A 22040-nucleotide genomic window follows, 5' to 3' on the forward strand; every position below is an offset into this window, starting at 1 on the left:
CAATCCGGAGACTTCTACTGTAGAAATGTTGTTTTTATTAAGTATTTTACTTGAAGAGTTTATTGCATGTTTGCATGAGTGCTTATTGGCTCCACGTTGATTTTGTTACATTGTGATCAAATCAACATTTTTCCCCAAAAACACAGTTAACAGAGAGACTGATGTTAATGAAACTTTATAAAAGTAATGTTAACTTCACAAGTCTAATTTCTCTCTAAGACCTGTCAACATTGTATTTAAAATATTTGAAGTCATTTTAAGGCCAAAAATTCAGACTACACTTTTAAGATGTGCAGCGGAAACTCACATAAAAGAACATGTTTTGCATAGTTATTCGCACATTAAATCAACACTATATCAAAGCCAAATGTTAACTAATTAACATACAGTTTGAGAGTTACAGTAGAGACCTGATGGCAGATTAGTTAAGGCTTCTCTTTCAGTGACCTGCTTTCCTGGCCAACTCATGGAGTGACGTGGAAATAAGCTCTTTTGGAGCTAAAGCCAATTTAACCCCAAAGATTAGGGCAGATCTGTCTGGACAGACCAAAGACACAGCCCTACTCCACCTCTCACACACACCTACAAGAGCCCTTTCCACCCTGCACTTCCTGGGATGGAATAGAGAGAGACAAGGAAGAAGAGGAATGAGGATGGGATGATGGGGGATGGGGAAGCTTCAGCTCCAGATTAGGTTCCTAATGGGTGACATCTTCATCCTATATGTTGAGTGCACTGTCGCTGTAGCAGTAAAGTAGCTAATTTACAATCAATTTAGCAAATGCATGCACCAAAATTAATACAAAGACACACAAACATAAACTATGGGTTCTGACATTGTCTTTATTTCAGTTGTATGTGCAGTCAAACTGTGTCGTGTTCATTTTTTTGATGAAATATGACAATGAAATAACCATTGGTTTTCTTAAAAAACAAAAAAAGCCGTTTTCAGGATGCATTTCCCTTCAGTCCTACATGGCAGTGAGACAATACTGAGCTGAACTTCAATCTCTTATTCTTGCACCTCGGCTACATCGCACAGCAAAAAGAAATAAATCATGAGGACCCACAAAAAAAAATATCATTACAAAGATACCCACAAATTTGCATAAATACTAAAAGAAACTACCATCCCCTCCCGAAGTGTTTTAAACCAGGTTTTAAATTCACAATGAACACAAAGAAAATATAATTCTGTAAATGCAGCACAGTTATATCAGTGTGAGACAGCAGAGAAATGTAAAGTCCATGACATGTTGGATTGGTTGATGGTTGTAGATTAATGAAAAATAGATAAATACAGTAGATGGCAGTCGTGAAAACGTCATATCATGATTTTTTTTTATTTTCTAACTTTGCACAACTCTAAGTATTCTCTCAAGTATTCGTAAACAAAAATCTCCCCCCTGAACCATGAAATAAAAACCTTTGGTATAAACTTCTGTATGTTCTTTTGTTGGTAATACTTAAATTCATTAAAACTCTTTCAGAGCACTAGAAAATAAATAAGCATATTAAAGACTATTTAAGCTTTCAGTTAAAACAATACTGGAATCCAGAGTACAAAAGTTGGAGGTGAATTTTGGTTGATAAGTTAGTGGATGCTGAGCAGTTTGTAGGTCCTTTAATACTTTGGTCCTATGACGGTCCAGTTGGACAGAAGAGCGCGGAGCCTACGTGACCAGCATTTTGCTTTTATTGATTAAAAAAAAACTGCTATGGAGACAACCAACACCCCTCCATTCCTCTCAAATCCAGAAACCCTTAGACACATCCACAAACACACACTGCTACTCTTTCACCTTTCCGAGTTGGTCACGAATCGCATCCGTCTACATTATTTGCAGGGATGATGAAGCCGGTCTGGTTTGAACTTCTCTGTTTAGCCCATCCCTCTCCTCCCTCCCTCTCTGTCCTCTTTCTGGCAATCGCCAAGTGACCCCTCTTCCTTCTTCACTCCCTTTTCGCTCTTCCTTTCTTTTGCCTCTTCCCGTTATCCTCGACTTCTTCAACTTTGCTGTGACCATTGGTTACCGCGGAGGTGCCATTGGCGACGGGTTTGCCTCCCTTCTGCGTGGAGGAAGGTTTGCGTCGGTAAGCGTGGTAGTAGAAGTTTGCAAAGAGGATGATGAAGGTGACAGCGTAGCCGATCAGAGCCCACTGCATCCAGGCAGGGAACGGGCAGCCTGTGTAGAGGGAGTGGCCGGCATGGCCAATGGTCACATGGAATTGGATCTGGAAATGTAAACACATAAAAAGGGTTTATAAAGTATTGTAAGTGGTTGATATAATGTGTGCAGGAAACAATACATTCATAATGCCCATGTTATGATAAGTTAGAGCAGTTCTCTATGAACGCTATAACTAGTTTAAGTAATGGTAGTTATAATGTAAAAAAAAACTTTTTATATAGAAACTTTACATGAAATAGACAGAAATCAGTTAACATATTAAGAATTGTCACATATCTTTACTGCATCTACACATAACCTTGGTGTATTTTGCTCAAAGCTGAAGAAAACAACAGATTTTAACAGTGACATAAGTATACTGCATTTGTCTTCTCCTAGTACATCCAATTGTTTGCAGTGACTCAACAGTAATGTCATGACTTTACAAGTATAAAAGTTTAAGTGCTAATAAAACAGTGTTATTTTAAGGAGGATATTTCTCCAAATGTCTTTACATCTGCACATATATGTTTTGTTTTTCAAAGTGACATGCTTTGGGCTGATGCATGGCCAGCACACGTCTGAATTCACCCACCATCTGAATAATGGTGAGGTATTTCTTCCACCAGAGGTACTTCTGCATCTGAGGTCCCAAGGCTGCCAGACCATAGTAACCATACATGAGGACGTGGATGGAAGAGTTGATGGTTGCACCAAAAAATGCTGTGGACAGATAAAAGGGTTAAACTTATATCAGATGTGAAGGTGGTCGTGTTATTTAAAAACGGACAGCTAGTCAGAATTACAAAGACAAGATCAATCTGATAAATTCAGCAGCTAGATATGAAGATCCTTTAACTCACATTGTCCACCGGGGACCCACTTGATACCAATCCACCAGAGGATGAACATGGTGCAGTGGTGGTAGACGTGGAGGAAGCTGACCTGGTTGAACTTCTTCCTCAGGATGAAAAAGACTGTGTCCAAAAACTCCACTCCTTTGGAGATGTAGTACCACCAGAGTGCAGATGCTATCTAAAGACATAAAACAGGGTGGGGTGAATTAATGCAGCTCACTGCAGTGGATCTTCAGCACTAACACCACTGTGTGTGATAGCATCTTTGACAGGAAACAGCTTCAGACTGTGAATACAATATGCAGACACACTTCTACAACTCATTCCAGTCACTTAAGGTCCAAGTTAAACAGCCCTCTACCTGATTCTAATCATGTAGGATGGTTGAGTGAAGAATTACTAATAATTACTACTGTAATATTTGTAATCAAGGTCTAACAAAAGAATAAAACACTAAAACAAAAATAAATCAAAGAAAAGTGAAGAATGGAGCTTAAAATGCACAGTAAAGTCATATCATATTGTAAAATGGTCTGAAGTGGGATCACTGTATAACCAACATACTATAACAAGTAAATGCAGTTGTAAATAAATGACGCAAATACCTCCACAGAGTCAATATTTCTGTTATACACATATATTATAGGACAAGATGGCACAGTTGACCTGTCATAGGTTGTGCCCCTTTCTACTGTTCTCCAATAACAGTTACACAAGCGTTTCCTGTACTTACATGTGCTATGTGATAGGCTTGTCAATACTGATAGAAAAAATAATTAAAAAAATAAAATTAAAACAATAAAAATCATTCTGAAGTTGGCTTAATGATATTGCTGGGGGGCCTGTATAGACAAGGGTCTATCTGCAGCCTCACAGACTACAAAATACACCCACTTTACTACATATAACACCAACTCATGTAACACCTTCCTGGATTAATGCATTTATTTGAACCAAAACCACAATCTTCACAAGCTAGCTAATAACTGATGTAGATTAGCTTACTATTTTCTAACATTTTGTTACCATTTGCAAACCTGAGATGTGACTATATGTCGCTTTTACAGGTTCCCAGCAACAACTTTTAACTGATTTCAAAATTTTGTTTTCTTTTCAACACAGATGAGCCAAGCAGATAGCACACCTAAGTACAGGATACAGGAAAGACAGAAGGTGGGTACCACGCTTGATCAACTTTTACTGGAGCACAGAGGGCCTTTGGACGGGTCAATTAAGTGTCATCCTGTATATGTACAGAGTGTTATAGGAACGAGACCTAGAACCCAGCAGTTCCCTTTTCTTGAAGCCAATGTTTTTTTTTTCTTTTTTAATTTTTATGTTTTTCTCCATGACATAAAATATGTCAGTACATACCCAAATGAGACTACAAAGGTTGTTGGGACATTTAACCTCATCACATACAACACTAGTCACTTTATGGTGGTGATGTGAAGTCATGTCAACATTAGCTTTTTAGCTGACGACTATATTGAAGCTTGTTTTTTTTTTATCTTGCAAAATAAGTGTCAGTATCATAAACTTTTATTTGCTACAGAGCTTGTTTTCTGCATTTATTGAAGATCCAACAGAAAAATCTCAGACATCCCACTGCCCTGAAACAACATATCACAAATCCCTCTGTGTCTTCTCCTGTTTAACTCTTCATTCTGACCAGCCTGACACACATGTGCACATAGTACACATGGCTGTTCTCTAAGCCACGGTGCCGTGGCTTCCTGCCATCATGAAAACGCCAGGCTGGAAGGTGGAGACTGGGGTGGAGAATTACGGTGGTGAGACCAATTACTCCCGCCTATCTGAGTGCAGGCCACACCCTATTGCTCCTGAAATCACCAGAGATAAAAACTTTTCTCCCTCTCTGTTTCCTTCGGCCTTTAACCCAAACAAAATGAAATGCTAGGTTTGGTACTTATGTACAGAGGTGTATGCCTCTATGCCATGGGATGTGAGGTGATGTGTGTGTTGGAGGGAGCTTACCCTGACTTCATTGACATCATTGGAGTAGTTGACAGGCTGACAGAGGTAGCTGTACCCGGCTGCTCTAGAGCCTAGTAGGAGCTGATGGGAAGAAAGAAACCAAACAAAGTCAGAAAGAGGCTGAAAGGAAAATGATTCAGATGAAACATCTACTGCCGTGAAAACAAGTGATCCCTGTTGACACTGAGGGATGGTCTGACATGAGAGCAAGACTATAAAAAATTTTTTTCAAGTAAAGTATCCAAGCTCTTTTTTTTATTTTAAAGGAATTTCATGTTTTGCCCACAGGTTTTGAGTTTCAAATGAAACCAGTGGATTATTAGACACATCTGGGAGCCATTAGGCATGTCAGGGATTGGAGATCATTGCTTCAGTACAGCCCATCCTCTGCCCTGCATATTGCAGAAACTGCTACAGCTGACTTTTCATTAGAGTGGATATATCCCAAAGAATTTCTACACTATTTGCTGTAAAAGAAGTAATAAGATGCACGGCCGCTTTCTAGGTGCTTGGTTGAGATAATATACAGACTAGACTTACTACTGTTCAACCATTTAAAGGTTACATATGTAACATTTAAGGAGGCTTTATTGGCAGAAACTGAATATAACTTTCATAAGTATGTTCTCATTTGTGCATTATTAGCCAAAAATAAAAGTCATCTTTTTGTTACCTTAGAATGACCTGTTTCAATCTAAACAGCCTGCAGATCTTCTTCCATGTAGTCCACCATGTTGTACTGCCATGTTTCTACAGTAGCTCGAAATGGACAAACCAAACACTAGCTCTAGATACAGCCTGTCACGTTTTGCGTGGGTTTGGTGGCCACCATAGCTTCTCCTACATACTTGGCAGGTGAGTTGGTTGAAATCTGCTATTTCACTGATAGATGCCGCTAATTCCTAGTTCGCCCACACTGGTCCTTTAAATGGCATATTCAAATGGTTTGACAGTGACTATTTGTCTTGTCTCTTTAGATTAAGTAGTGGGTTTGTCACTGTGGGAAGTATCACTGATTTAATATTCTTTTCTTAAAGAATCACATTCATTCTGTGAGCCTCATTGCAAACATACAACAAGCAAAATCAAACATGCATTAGTTGATGAATCAATTATCCAATCAAAAGAAAATTAGTTGCCAACTACTTTGCTAACTGATTAATAATTTCAATCCTTTTTCAAGCAAAAATATTAAACATTTCCTGGTTTCAGCTTCTTAAATGTGATGATTTGCTGCACTTCTTGTAAATTAAGAGTCTTTGGGTTTTGTACTGTTGTTTTGACAAAAGAAGCAATTTGAAGACTCGCTGTGGGCTCTGGGAAATTCTGATGATAATTTTTCACACTTTTTTTGACATTTAATAGTCTAAACAATAAGTAGTGAAAATAATTTGCAGATTTAGCAGATTCACTAACAATTAATGCATAATAGTTAGTTGCAGCCCAAATTGGCAAAGTGAAGACAAGAGAGAGCCACAAAAAAGCTTTTCTAATGTCTTCTGACTTGTGAGGAGATTTTATTTAGAGGATTATGGCGTATTAGCCTATATTTTTGTAACTTAGTAGACCTGCAGAGTCTGTAGACAGTAGTCAGTGTTTATATGCCTGGTAATGTTTTTGTAATTTTATTCTTTTACAATGTTTATGTGTAAAGTGTCTCAGCAAAGCCCAGATTTAATGTCATACAATGTTTCTTCAAGCCTGAGGTAAAGTCATTTTATCCTCTGGTATTTGAAGAACTCCAAATAAGACCTTATTATAAAGTTCCCAAGTCATCTCTTTAACATCCTGACAAAAAAGGCTATTTGTCTGAGTTAGTTTATGTATCATGTGTACATTACACAAAATAATCAAGGTGTCCTTCCATGGCCAAGATCCTCACCTCTTTGGCGATATAGAAATTGAGGACCACCATGCTGAAATTGTAGACTATGAGGGTCTTCCTGAGCGTATAGGGCTGGCGGTCCTGCATGTATCGAGGACCCGCCCAAAGGAAGAGCAGGTACAGGCAGCTGATGGCCAGGGTGGGGAGGGGAGATGACATCATGGGCCAGTTCTCCACCCTCTTGTCTAGAGGAAAAATGGTTCATGTTAATGGTGGCAAAATGTGAGGTATAACTAGTGGCAAAGCAATCGATCGACAGACATAATGCATCCAGTATTAAGCTTACTCACTTACTTAAGGACAAGTTCAAGTAAAATCAAGTGGTTTTACAATTTTTTTTTTTTTTTTTTTTTTTGCAGTTTTTGCCCTTTTTGTTTGTGCTGACATTATTCTAATGGGTAATGATAACATTTTACATACCAGCTCCAGGAGCTGTGCACAGGACATCACCACTTAAAGTCAATAGACTTTTTAAGCAAGGCCCCAGTTTGACCATATTATCTAAACTACGTACTAGCAGGTGAAACCTGAATGTTAAAATAATTGCACAAACTACATGTAGCATCTTTGAGCTGCCAGACCTTGCTATGCAGTTATGCTTTTGTATTATATTTTTCAGTGCAATAAATACTCAGAATATACATATCAAGCATGCTGACTTTTTCTGACACTTACGGAAAGATTACAAGGTCAAACTGGGCTGTTGATTAAAATCTTTGTTATCATTTTTATGTGTGCGCTCACCTATCTCTAAAACCGAAGTGGTGACTAAAACTGTATTATAACCCACAAGATTTACCCGATAATCAGTATGACAGTGATAACAATGAACACAAATCAGTCATTTTTCAATAATCATGTGGCACACTGCTCTTTTGTGATGTAGAAATTAAAAAGATCTTACCTGCTATAGTAAGGCTCCATTTGTAAAATTCTACAGTGTCATTCACAAAATGTGTCACAACCTCCATGGCTCTGCCTTTGGTCTTGATTATACTGTGGCAGGGACAGAGACAGAGAGAGAAAGTGCATGTCAGTGAGACCCACCCAAATTAAATTACAGGCCATACGTATCCTATCAATTTAACTGGTAGCATGAGGAGCTACACAACCTAACCATATATGTGCTCTTTGTATCTGTCACATATCTCTACCATGACTAGCTTGTAATTGTTGATGAGCACATATTTATCAGGCCAAAGATAACATTTTTCAACATCTTATTAAACTCGACATCTTATCAATTAATACGTAACAAGTGAGGCCTTTTAGACTGGGATTTGTATTATGCTGTGTGTCAAATTATATGCTACGGAACAGAATCATTAAACTAAATGTAGTGATAAAGTTCTTCCATTATACTCTTTTCAGCATTGCTGTAAACACACACCACATTAGGCCTCTTTCTTTTTAACTTGCCTCATTTGAAATGGTATGGTAACATTATCCTCAACAAGATGCTAATGCACTTTCCATTGATTCCTATGATTGCTGGTCAGTCACAACAGTTTGAGATAATTGTAGGAAATAGGATGAAGGATTCTGGGTAATTCCCCTTTCTCTGTCCCTGACACTGGAGATAGATAGATAGACAGACAGACAGACTGACAGACAGATAGCTAGAAAGATAGATAGATCAAGAATAGCTGTACAACCGATTATTTTTTTCATTATCAATTAATCTGCTGATTATTTTCACAATTATTAGGTCAGTCTCTAAAATTAAAACTGAACCAACATGAGTCTGACAATAATATCCATTACTACCCGATATAAGCATAGCACAGCTAAATCAGTCTATACTGGTAGTGGCAATTATACTAGATATGACATGATATTAGGATAGTCTTACTCCCTGATGTCGGTATCAGCCCCAAAAATCCAATATTTGTTGGGCTCTACCTAAAATACTAGAAAATTGAAAACTGGTCATCACAATTTCCCAGAGCCCAAACTGATGCCTTCAAATTGTTTCTTTAGTCTAACAAACAGTCCAAAACTCCAAAATGCTGCCTTTCCTTTTTTTGTCTTTTGGATCAAGCATGTTTCATATTGTTGGTTAAATACAATTTGAAACAATTAATCGATTATCAAAAATAGTTGTCAACTTCTTTTGTTTTGATTAATTAATCAACTAATCACTGTAGCTCTAGTCAAGAGAAGCGCACATTATTTACTTTAATTAAGCAGTATTACATAACAAACAGTTCTTATCCACCTGAGAGCAGGTGTATCTATTAATCTATAATTAATCCGATGCGTCACATCAGCTGCCCTATAAATAATGAATTGCTCTGGTGACTACTGTTCACCAATGAGTGCTCACCGACAGGAAAAGTGTCGAGTATAGGGCAATATTGCACATGGGTGTGAGCACTTTTGATAATCTGCAGAATTGACATTTTCCTGCAGGACTTCATATGTTAACATACGCACTCAGTGAGGGTTAGTTAGTTTAGTGGCAGTGGGCCGCGGAGGGAAACGAGATAGAGAGGGTTAACCGGGTTTGTGCGCACACAAAAAGACAGGGGCGCATGTGTCAGCAGGTTTCGCTCGGACCGCTCAAGAGGCTTAAATTCAATTGATCAACGAGCTTAGATGTAGGCCTAAGTACAAATGCCCAACGACCCACAAGCCTGTTTGATGGTTATCTGCCTACATGCGCTGTGGCACACTAAAAAAGCCTTCATCATGGAAAAAAAAATGGAGAATAAAACGTCCTCGTTGTCAGAGTAACATTTTTATTGTAATTTTACGGTTATAATAGGGTATAACATCAGAAATTCAACACAAATCGCTAAAGGTATTATTTTTAAAAAAACGATATAGCTCTTTCACATGCAATAAAATAACTTACGCTTACTTTAAAGTATGAATTTTAGATTAAAACAATTGTGCGTTTTTGCTCGGGCTTAACAGGTGTGTGGATGAAAGGTAGATTAACGATCAAACTCCAGAAATATGATTAAAAGTGTCTCCCTCGACCCACGCAGAAATACTTGATACATGGTGGACAAAGGGCTGGGCTCGTTTCCAGCAGGGGTGCTTAATTACGCCCTAAAATACGCCTCAAAACGGGAGTTAACTCGCCGGTTTTTAAGTTAAATGACAGAAAAGCCTTCAGTACGCTCAAAACCAAATTACGACAACGCAACACACAAACACAGTGCTGGAAACCATGCCGTTACTTACGTCCTCGATATTTAACAGCGTGTAATGACATCCGGTGCAATTTGATGCCCAACTCCTCTCAGTTACTGCTTCTTCACTCCTCCTCTTCTTCCTCTTCTTCTTCTTCTTCTTCTGCCGTCGCTGCTAATCAGTTTCTACCTCGCACCGGTTACAGTTCGACATTAAACAGCAATTTGGCAAAGAAACTGGACAAGGCAAGTGAAAATCTATGACTAAAGATAGGCCAATTATGCATTCAGTCCGTGCCGGCCGCTCAGCCGCATCATCTTCTCTCAATCTCCTAGACACCGAGAAGCCAGACGGGTCTGCGCATGCGTGAACTCGCTCGCGTGTTCCGCGTGCATGTGCGCGTGGGCGGCAGACGTTAGCAGCTCATCATGACTGTTGAGACTTTCTTCTGTTCATCCTCGGTATTTATTATCACTGTGTAACTAAATAACTAATGAACCGAAGCAGTAATAGTGAAGTAACTTATAAAATAACTATGGCTAAAAGCTGAGCTAGGTGTCTACATCCTAAACACTTTTTCAACGTCGAACGTTATTACGGTGTCTCTGCAGGTGGCTCTCTGGTGATCTGATGAAGCTATAGTCCCTTGTGGTCACTGACCTTGTTGCACCACAAGATGGTGCTGTCAGACAGTCATTTTCAGTTCACCTTACCTCACTGACACGGCCTCAGGAGACACGAGGTTTCTTTGAAGGAAGCCTACCCTGTTACAGTAAGTCAATAAGTTCCCCTTTTTTTCGTTGGGTTTACCCAAACATCCTGTGCAGGAAGCCATTCAGTTCATATTGCAACATGAATATCACTGACAGAGTCTATTACTTGTGTGTCATTTGTACAATCACCATAACAGTGTATCACAAGCGGGGTTGCCAGATTTGTGTGACAAAACCAGGCAAATGGCGGATCAAAACCGATCTAATGGCCAATAAAACGGGCCAAACTCCCTGCCAAACCATACACTGCTTTTAGAGTCGAACAGAATTGCTATCATTGGCAAATGTATTATAATATCTGCAGAATGACACCATAACAGTTGTCCCTAAACAGTTCTTTTGGCCTCAAGTTAGTCTGAGCTGTTTCTATACACACCAGGGAGATGACAGGATGTCAAATACAGACGTTTTGGGTTGTTCCCAACTGTCCTGAGAACAGTAATATAATGAGACCATAAGGAAATACAGGCAAAGGGCAGAGTCTCTGCAGATACAGCCACCAACTTACACTTCTAGTAGGTCATAAGTGATGATTAAAAGGGATTATGTTTATATGAGTGTATACATTATGTTGCATATGATATTATGCCCTTAACAAACTCGATGTGGCCCTTTGATCATTTATAAATATGACAAAAGTATACCTTAATGGTTTTATTTAAATAACCTGCTAACATTCTACATTTATGGGTGTTTACATTGTTTATGAGAGGATCAGCATTTTATTAGCATTCTAATTAGCCCATCTGTAGCTTACGTCTGTTGTTAGGCACTGGGAGACTTGTTATTTTAACAAGTTTAAACTCAGGCTGTTTAATCAGACAGAATTTAGTAGAGTTGAACTGAATGAAAAAATATGTTAAATTCATTAATCCAATGCAATGCAATACAGTGTTGTATTTATTAAAACAACAAGCTGCTTCTAATCCAGGATTGCAGAGGTGCATTGTTTTTCCTGTACTTTGGTACATGTTTCGTTTTTAAAACATGAAAACTAATTAAGTGGAGTCAAAAAAAATAAAAAGGTGCAATGTTTTACACATTTAAAAAACTTTCCAGGTGTCAAATAGAAAAATGTAAACATCCAGCCCATCGGCACTTTACTTTTTCCAAATTTGGCCCTTCTAAAAAAGTATTTGAGTAGGCCTGGTAAAGATCCAGTTCAGTGATGCATAAACTAACCTGTTGCTTTGTATTTTTACTCGCTCTGATTTTCTTTCTCCTTGCCTGAGCATAGCACATCGCATGTGTGTGTGTGGGCAAGCATGCATGTGATGGGACCCATGTCCATGTATGTGTCAGTTTGGTAGAATTTGGGCATAAATAAGTTATTTTAATTGAAATAAAAGTTGCACCCAAAGTAGGTCTACCCAACCCTTAGACAAAAAATTCAACCCGCTGCAACACCTAGCCCAATTCTGCAACAAAACAGTGGACTTGGAAAACCTGATCACTTTGAGTGATATTTAGCTGTGATTGAATGGGTTGTGCCAGGGTCTTTTTGCACAAAGGTTTCAGCATGGTGTGGATTGTGTCATATTCGAGCACCTGGTCCATTTAGAAAGGCTCCATTGCTCTATCCTTTTCCTCTGTCATCCATGGATTTGTTCTTACTTTGATTTTCCATGAGCAATGGTGACAGATCCAGCTGGAGTGTGCTATCCTGGACCACAGACCAAAGAGCTGCTAGTATCCAAAACAGTAAAGGAATGGAGTGTGTGTGTGTGTGTGTGTGTGTGTGCGCGTGTGTGCAGGAAACAGTTGGTCCCTATAAGATTATTCACTGGTAATTAAGATGAATACATCTTTGTCATTTCCCCACAAATCTCAGGCGTAAATCTATCTATTGAATCCTGCTGAGGACAAAAGCTCGTGGGCATGAACCAAATCATATAAATATGATGTTTCAAATTAGATTAAGAAAAGCATTGGCATATTTCAGAGCATACAGGCTGTGAAACCATAAGATGGACACTTCCTGTCATTTTGGCTGATTAAATGAGTTAGCATGGTTTAGCTGTGAATCCACATATCTACATGATAAAGAGTTGTAAAGAAGCCTATACTCAGTAATCAATAATCTACCCATGTACTATGGTTTGATGCATCACTACTAGCTATGACTAAAGCCTTGACCTTAATTTAGATATGTATATGTAAATATACATGTCTAAATATGTGTAAAAAAATGATGTAAAATATATATGAAAAAAATGAAAACATTCTAGTATATGTAAAAATTCAATGGTAAATTCTGTATGCTGATTACAAAGAGTCCAGTAGAAAAGTTGTTTCTCCTGGCACAATTTATTTTGCCTTGATGGTTCAGTTCATGACTGCAATTGCACTGTAATTATGGTACTTGCAGTTATTTGCTCAGGCAACACAAAACCTCTCATTTCTAAAATTGACAATCTTACAGTAAGAGCATCCTCCCCATCCGTGCAGAAGGATGAGCAAGAAAGCAGTTGGTTTCGGAGAAGATGGTTGGTGTTTGGAGAAGAACATTTGAGGGGTTAATTTGCAAAAATAGAGAATCTCTGATTTTATTTATTTTCATATAACATTTTTTATTTTTGGTGCACTCAAGGGAACATCATTCAAGTTGGTGTTGGTTTATTCATTTTAAGAATGGTGTAAATCTGTTTTTACAGTTTAACTCTTTATTTGTCATTCAGGATGTCTCAGAGGTGTAGTGTTTGTTTGACGTCTAATAATTTTATGTTATAACAAAAAGCAACATGGATCCACTTAACTGAATTAAGTTGACAAAGTAACTCACTTGTTCAGACCTGCAGATCTAGAAAAAGCATATTGATATGTACCATCTACAGGCCAAGTGCAGCCTTTATGCCCATTGCCAGCAGGTCACATGTAAATACTGTGGTAGGTAAGTGCATACATCTGCAACTTAAACTGCTCCTTCCCGTCCTTTGGGTGGTGCAGGTTGGCGTGTGTAGAATGCAACTGAACAGAATCCCAGTGATGAGAATTTGCAGCTTGCTTGATGTGAAAGTGTGAGTTCTACAACTCAGTCTTCATTAGATTAAAAAGAGAGCTTTACTCCAATGTTTTTTGTCAGATTCATCTGCCTGCCTGCCTTTACACTGTTTCTCTTACCACCTGCGCGCGCACACACGCACACACACACACACACACACACACACACACACACACACACACACACACACACACACACACACACAGTCATATCTGTGTGGTCCCCGTACCAATTTCGTTAATTCAGAACCTTAGTGTAGTAAATGCAGAATGTGAAGGAGGCACGTTGGCGGTCCTATAATCAGAAATGTCATGACTACTGGTCTGTAGTTCTGCCAACCACATCAGGGCAACCTGGAAGGTTGGGTTGGCTGCAGACTGTGGGTTGAATAAATACACTTAATATTAGAACAGCCCTGAATAGTGCGCTAATGACCCTGGCTGTGTTACAGTCAGGGAGAGTTTCTGTGTGAAGTGGTATGGCTTGTGTGGCATCTGGAAAGTGGCTCCCATTGAGTTGTGGTTGCTCAGACCTCTGGTGTTTAGAAATTGTACATAAAGATTTAAGCTTGATGTGCTTCTCATATAAGTCAAATAATTGTAAAGATTTGTAAAGATATGGTTATTCAGTGTCTTTGGCATAGTTTTATGTGGTTTTGTGCTAATAAAATATTTGCATTTCCTCTGAGTTCAAATATAATTATGAGAAATAACTGTGCACTTTCTAGTTAAATAAATATATCAGAAAATGTGAGGAGAAAAAAATCTGAAATTACATAACTATTAATTAATTATTAATATTGTGATATGAAACTCGATACAGTTTTGGATATTGTTTTATCATAAGTGTTGTGCTTTCATAGTTTTAAAAGCTGCATTATAGAAAAGTGACATCATTTTCTGAACTTACTAGATGTTCTATTAATTGCCTTTACCTACTTTGTCATTTGTCATTCATATTATTGCAGGGCAAGTACTTCTCAAATCTACTTGCCCCATCTAAATTCCTACTTGCCCTGCCTAGGAGGTTCTTTTTCTGGCTGTGTGGTGCATACTTTCGCTCACAACTTATTTCTAACTAAAATCTATTGCCTGTTGACTGTATAAAACGCTACACTACAGAGAGCAGTATTTATTAGCTATAGCCAACAAAGAAGGGATACAAAAGATAAAGAAATTGTAATGAACAGAGGGGGTAGGACCAGAAAAGTTTTTTTTCTAAACTTCCTGTTACCCTTATTGAACATGAGCAATATTATTTATGTTCATTATTTGTCAGTAATGTGCTGTTGGGGATCCTGTTTGTCTTTTTTCTTTTTTATAGCTTGTTTTTGTTTTGTTTGTATTATTTTAACATGATCAATAAACTAAACTCAACTCAACATTATATTTAACCAAGTATTTGCACAGATCAGTACAGTCAGATCAGTGAAATGTTTAAGTGCCATTTCACAGTAATTAAACAGAACTGGTTTCTAGGGTTAGGCGATTAGATGAATATATCGTCTATCGAAGATGGGCTGAATACATTGCCAATTGCTTTTTTGGCCGATTTTTAGGGCTGCAGACAGTGCAGTACATAGCCAGTATTGTAGCATAGTACTCCACCTACGGATATATTTCTTTCCACAAAAGGAGACACATTCTGTGTCTCTTTTCTGTGTGAAAAGATGGTGTTTTTCCGCCATGATGTTTGAAGAAATGTCTGACGTCTGCACATTAGTAGAGACGCTCAGTAGTAACCAAACAAGAGTAAAAACATAATGATGATAATAAAAAATGAAAAAAAAAAATGATCCGAGTAGGTGCTTGCCTGATCGAGCATTTCTGGGCATGTTTTGCTTGTTCACTGGATATTTTTAGTTGCCCCTGGCATGCAGGCAACTGTTAATGTCTGACCCTGCTTTGTGAATAAACCATTAGTCATCCATACAATGTTGTTGCTATATTGCTATTGAGTTTTTGGTTAAAAATATTGTGATATTTGATTTTATCCATATCACTCATCCTTACTTTACATACTGTTGGGTCGTTTAATCTACAGCAATGTTTCATATTCTGTAAGATCACCACTATTGAGAATTGATGGTACATTATTTTAGAGAAAATGTGCATATCAAGATGTATTGTATATCGTGGCATAGCCTAAAAATATCAGGATATCATTGATAAGCCATATGGTCCAGCCCTATTAAATATTCAATTTAGTGAAAATAAAAAAGAAAACAAACACTGAAAAGACAGTAGAAGACATCTTGGACTGGGGCTGTGTGCTATGGACACAATCAAATATTACAATATGTTTGACCAAATACCTCAATATTAAGAATTATCAATATTGGAGCAATATTGAGGGGATGACTATTGGAGCTTTTTACAAAATATGAAGACAATGAAATTTTTGATAATGACTGCCTATACATTGGTAAATACATAATAGAAAAGCTTGAACAAGCTGGTTAATTCAGAAAATATATATAATATGTACTAAAGAATATAGAATAGAATAGAACCAGTTTTTATTGCTAAACGCCATCATGAGACCAATTACAAATCCTATTACAAGTTCATGGGCTTTCCTGTGCAGCTCTCCATCTATCTCCCTAAATAGGCACTCAGTCATCAAAGCTTTGAGAACCCCTGCACTAGTTGGCTTTAACTTTTGCAGAAACACAGGACACATTTCAAGTCATTTGTTATTGTTTTAATATGAGAAAAACACCTAGCAGCAAAACTTACATATTGAATGTTTCAAACCTTATGATACCCAAGATTTAAGAGGATTTCCAGTTTCATATCACAATTTTGATATAATACAGATTACCCAGACCTATGAAAAGCTGCGATGGACTATTTTACCACAATAATACAAGTCTGACATACCAGATGCACACTGCAGGCAAAAGTCCTGCCATTGGCTATGGTATCGCAGCATTCACTATTTGCGTTTTCAAAGTCCCGGGGAAACAAGAGTTACCTCCGAGCTGCAAACTACATGCTGAAAATGTCAAATTAGTGCCTGGAACGTTAACGGTACGAATGCAAACAAGCTAACAGCTGTTACCAGTTATGTAGTAATTTTAATACCAGGGCTGGCCCCCTGACGTGCAAATGTTCCACCAAAATCAGTTCTATCTCTATCCTATTTTGCAGCAGCACCGTTGCTGCATCCTGGGCTTAGCACTGCCCAAGAAGTTTGTGATTGGCAGGTATGTTTTTCCCTTTTCGCAGAATGTGTGTACGTGGAGCCAGACCTTTCTTAAGCGTTGAGTGCTATGGAGAAAGGTCTGACTATGCAAGACTACAAAAGTACAACAGGAAGAGTACCAAACAACACTGCGCCAAACACACATTCTTGAACATTGATGTATAACCAAAAAGAACATTTTGGCATCATTAAAAAGCAGTGTACCAGAGTATTTTTGTATTGATTTGATTTAAAATTTATAAAGGTTAATAAGGGCTTCATGAGTTTTCAATATTGTCCTTAGGGAAGCATGCTGTATTGCCACAGAGCTTTGATTCTCATCTTGGAAAGTACCAGTAAGATTTAGAGACCTTGTAAACTGGTGGTTTCAACAAAGCTATCTAATGCCTCTGCGACTGCCTGTATCTGAATGTGCTCTTTTGTGTGTGAGTGTGTATGTGTTTCTGGCTATATAGTAGAGTGTCATGTGTTGGTGACTGAACTTCCTGTTTTGACCCTTCCTATTTTCTTCCTCTAGCTTCTTCCTTTCTTTTATTTTTCATTCTCATGTCTGCTCTGTCTTTCACCACACTTCACTCTTGGCCGGTATATTGTATATTTTCACGGCTTGTAAAGTTAGTGTCTGTTAATCTCACGCACTTTTTATCATTCCTTGTGGTCTTCATATTTCATGTTACATCTGGCAGTGCCATTTTCAAAAGTGTAAACATTTCACAATTTCCAGCCCAGCAAATTCAGAGCATAGCCATCTCCTTTTAGCCCCCAAAATGTCCATCAGTGATATATTAGCTTATGATTTATGCTGGAACATGGTGCGCACAAACCACCAGAATCTCTGTAAGGGAAATTTCCTTCTGCAGGCCACATTCACAGCCAACCACCTGGGACGAACCATTTTCCACATACCTCTGGAGCAGTGTGCTGCTGTAAAAAAGCCTTTTGGGAAATACCACTTTTTCCAAAACATTCTTTTAGTAAGGGGGTAATTTATTTCACACGGTCCTCCTGTAATTGGGATAGGTGGGAGGTCAAAATCATGCAATGTGAAGAATCGATTTGCACACAGAATACTTGTACTGTACATACGTCAATGCATTACTGTCTTCACCACTGACAGAAATTTTAATGGTTTTTGTTGATGTGTGAGAGGTACACAGATAGGAATAACTCAGTCAAGATGTATTCTCAAGTCCTGACTCTGTTTCAGCACGTGCAGCCAGGAAATTACAGGCTTAAGGAGATTTGGCTCTTACAGCGTGTATGTATATACTTACTTTTCTCAATGGTTTCTCTGTGTATACTGTAGGTGAGTATGCATGTGAACCCATGTGTGAAATCCGCTAATTCATAGTTGTGTCTGCAGAATGTACATACGTACCTTCTAAAACAAGACTAAATTAGCACATCTTACAATAAGTTTTTGTTTGAGAACAATTAGGGTTCCAAAGGTTTCTTCATAAAAGGCTGAGGTTCTACCCAGAACCATTTGCTTCTGGGTTCTTCGCAAGAGTTCAGGGTTCTATTAAGAAGAGACAAATACAGCAAATTTTGTTTCCCCCTACTGGATTACATTAGAGATAAGGCTTCCAAAAGGGTTCTTCCTAAAAGCTGAGGTTCTAACAAGAACCATTTAATTCCTAAGAGCCCTTTTTTGAGGAAAGGATTCATCAAGAGTACTTTGTAAGATGAAAGGGCTGTCCACACCAAGAAGTGTAACTATAAAAATGTTGTTTTAAAAATAGACCACAGCTGCAGTCTGGACTGTGTCTATTTGAGTTAGAATAATTTTAATCTTTTACAACAATATATTTATAGTTATAGTTCTTGGTGTGGATGGCCCTAAGGGTTACATAAAGAACCCTTTCATCCAAAGAACTCTTTTTGGAAAAAAAGCTCTTCAAGGATTGTTGAGACCCTGGAAGAAGTCTTTTGTCAAGGGTTCTTTTTAATGTAGGTTCTAGATGGAAACCTTGGAATATAAAAGGGTTGTTGGCAGTACCCTCTGAGTGTGTTCTAGATAAATTTCTTGGAATATGAAAGGGTCTTGGTGTAACGCCTTGCATGGGTTGTAAATACCACCCTTGAGGTTCTTTGTAGAACCCCCAAGGTCGGTTCTTGTTCTCTTAGAGGGTGGAAAGGTTCTGGATAGAACAAATAGGTAGGTCGGTAGAACTCACCAAAAGGGTTCCAAAGAACCCTTTATAGTTCTAGTAACCACTTTTATTTGTAAGAGTGTAGGTTAAACACAGTGGATTTTAACATTCTCATAAGCAGAAAAGTGCAGTAATTTCTCATAAACAACCAAATTCATGCTCCTTTAATTAGAGCTCCTGCCCTAACTACAGTTTCTCCAGTTGCATCAAATTGCTGTGGATCTTTGTTTTTTTTCACAGTTTCTGTGTAATCTGGATCAGGTCTGTTCCATTAGAGTCTTTTCATATGGTTTTAATTTGAAAGGCATATGCATCAGGCTGAGATTTAACTGCCTTCATCCAGTAGCTGATCCCTCTCTGTCTATAGTGGCTCACTAGATGTGGCATTAGGTCACAGCTTGTGCCATTTTGAGGATGACTGGGCTTCTTTTACTGCCTCCCATAAAAACAGGATTTGAGCTGCACACATATATATGTACTCTACATGCGTAGACATTCAGCGTCTTCTTGTCCTCACTTAGCCTCTGCTCTGTGTAAGAGGAACCCCTCCCCTTGTTGTAGTGTGTGGCCAGAAGTGCCGAGGGCCCACATGCAAAAAGTACCTCAACACAGGGCTGATGATGGAGCACCCATTTTCTTGTTATACTGTGGCTATTATACCTTTCTGTCTTTCTTTCCTCTGTTTTCCTCCCCCGTCTTAGCCAAAACCTGCTGTTTCCTAGTTTTTATTTATTCCGTTTTTCACTCATTCACTCTGTTTTGCTTTCCGTCTCTCAACTCTTAACCATTTTCATTCATCATCATCTTTCAGAGGTAGTTTCTCTTCTGTTTTCCATTTTATTTCCTTCCACATGTCACATGTCCATCCAAACTCTGTTGACTGCTTTTATATGCACACACAGTCATTTTTAACCTTTATTTATACAGGGTTGGCTGAACATGTACCACCACCCTGAAAATTAAATATAATATTGTAGCACAACGGGAACAGACACAAACAGAATACAACAATAAACAAACAGAAACAGTTACAGGTAGGTATGGGGTGATTATTTTGAATGGTCTTGAAATTACAGAGGGGTATAAGTGCTTTAATTTTTAGGTAGCTTTGCAAATAATTCCAGTAAAGGTCATCTGTAACTAAATGCTTCCGGTAAATGGTTCATGAAGCATAAATTAATCATTGCAGCAAGTTCAATATGAACCACAGGGTCAGAGAAGTAAACATGAGATTCTGAGTAAGATGGTGATCTTCTGATAAGGGCTTCTTAAAATAAAAAATACCAGTAATGATTACATCTTGCATCCATGGAAAGCCAACCAACCATGTCATTTAAAATGGTGAGTATTATAATTATCTCCAGTCGTGAGTCTCAGTGCAGAATGGTTAACTCAATCTAAGGGGTTTAAGTATGGAGGCAGAACTAACCATTTCAACAGTCCTCTTCCAGTAACACAACGAAATCTCAGATCTCAGTTATCTCAGTTACAGATTATTGACACGGTTGTCTTTATTATATTTAAATTTCTTTTAGAGGGCCATGCCCGGTTATATATTACATCGATGACACTGTTGTAATTTCTCAGTGGCTAACAGGACAGACATCCCTGTGGCACATCCTTAGTACCAACAAGACGTATCCATTCTCACACACTAATGTCTCTCTGATATTTAAAGACACCATGTGGAATTTTCAGAAAGTCTTTGTTATTAATGACGGAGGTGATCATTAAGTGAACTGTGGTTAACATCCTGTTGCTCACACTCATGTGTGCTCTAACTCATAGGTGTGAGCGAGCATCCCAGGCACTGGCCAAAACTGTGATGATGTAAAAATGTGACAAATATAAGACTGAATGTGATTGACCAGCATCATGTTGATAGGTGAGGTAAATAAAGTTAGGCTTGTGTTTTGGTGGGTACCAGTTGTTAGCAGGTTAGTGGTAGGGCTGAATGATTTTGAAAAATTATCTATGATATGATTTCTGATATTAAAAGCAATGGTAGAAGCCGTTAACAAATATGGTTCCTGCGATTTTCGAATTACTGTAGAAAATTGTGATTTCAGTAACTGCAAATTTGTTGTTTAGCTCTTGTATGTGGACTCAGTTTCTATGGTAATGTTAGCTAAGCGTTGCACTGTAGGCAAGTTATAGAGAAGCAAGGCACTCAGGAGGACCTTCATATTTTCCCAGAAAAAACTGGCCTAAATCCTTTACATAGAAAACAGGCACAGGCTGTTATAGAACTGAGAATGTCAGGGAATGTTTTATTTTTTAAGTTAGGTTGCAAATTCATTCACACAAGGCAGTGCAAGCTGATTAATACATGTAAATTGCTTCATATAGTGCCTTTTTTAATTGAATAAGATGATATTTAAAGACAAAATATCGTTGTACAAAGGTTGCACAAACACATGGACATGCACATCCTGTGATAAAAGTATAGAGCACATCTGTGTTCACCATTTTGTCTATTCTGCAGTGAAAAACATGCAATAAATTTTACTTTCTCTCAATATGTGCTGAGCAGATACTTTGTAACTAATGTGATTTTTTGACGTAGATGGCACGAAAAAAGAGACTGCGTGGTCTACTATAATATTTTCATTACCTGTAGTACAACCTGTCAGTCACACATGAGTGCAAACCACAGACATAATACGGAAGGAGATCTGTGGATGGGGCAGTGGGAGGGTGTGTTGGACTGTTTGGCTTGCGGTCTTGCTCTGAAATCTGAGTCTCAGCTCTAAGCTGCACCCTCTGTTAATAAGGAATGACATTCTTGCTTTGACCATACTGTCACCTATGCAGTGATCCTAAAAAACAGTTGTTTCATGCACTTAATGAAAAC

General features: G+C 38.2%; 1 protein-coding gene and 1 long non-coding RNA gene across 2 annotated transcripts in view; one reads left to right on the forward strand and one right to left on the reverse strand.

Moving 5' to 3' along the window:
• Positions 1–1385: 1385 nt before the first annotated feature.
• LOC146314233 (very long chain fatty acid elongase 4-like) lies at positions 1386–10403 on the reverse strand. Its single transcript, XM_084738238.1, has 7 exons — positions 10104–10403; positions 7816–7907; positions 6909–7096; positions 5027–5107; positions 3035–3206; positions 2767–2894; positions 1386–2235 (listed from the first exon to the last, which is right to left on the reverse strand). Exons 2-7 carry the CDS (start codon positions 7880–7882, stop codon positions 1954–1956), a joined length of 918 nt encoding a protein of 305 aa, XP_084594364.1. The 5' UTR covers positions 7883–7907; positions 10104–10403; the 3' UTR covers positions 1386–1953.
• A 3359-nt stretch (positions 10404–13762) lies between these two features.
• The window catches only part of LOC146314234 (uncharacterized), a 55011-nt gene continuing 46733 nt past the window's right edge, over positions 13763–22040 (forward strand). Inside the window, exon 1 of the long non-coding RNA XR_014771917.1 lies at positions 13763–13842. This is a non-coding gene — a long non-coding RNA (uncharacterized LOC146314234). The remainder of the gene's footprint in view (positions 13843–22040) is intronic.

This window comes from Lutjanus erythropterus, chromosome 15, assembly GCF_056507025.1.
Source record: "Lutjanus erythropterus isolate fLutEry1 chromosome 15, fLutEry1.hap2, whole genome shotgun sequence".
In the NCBI taxonomy this organism is placed as follows: Eukaryota; Metazoa; Chordata; class Actinopteri; order Lutjaniformes; family Lutjanidae; genus Lutjanus; species Lutjanus erythropterus.

Bases quoted from the DNA above. Each gene is read 5' to 3' on its own strand.
- LOC146314233 (XM_084738238.1), bottom strand. From the start codon at position 7,882: ATGGAGGTTGTGACACATTTTGTGAATGACACTGTAGAATTTTACAAA. The intron at 5,108-6,908 runs GTGAGGATCTTG...TCTTCCCATCAG, and splicing joins ATTTCTATATCGCCAAAGAG to CTCCTACTAGGCTCTAGAGC. The intron at 3,207-5,026 runs GTAAGCTCCCTC...TTATGTCTTTAG, and splicing joins ATGATGTCAATGAAGTCAGG to ATAGCATCTGCACTCTGGTG.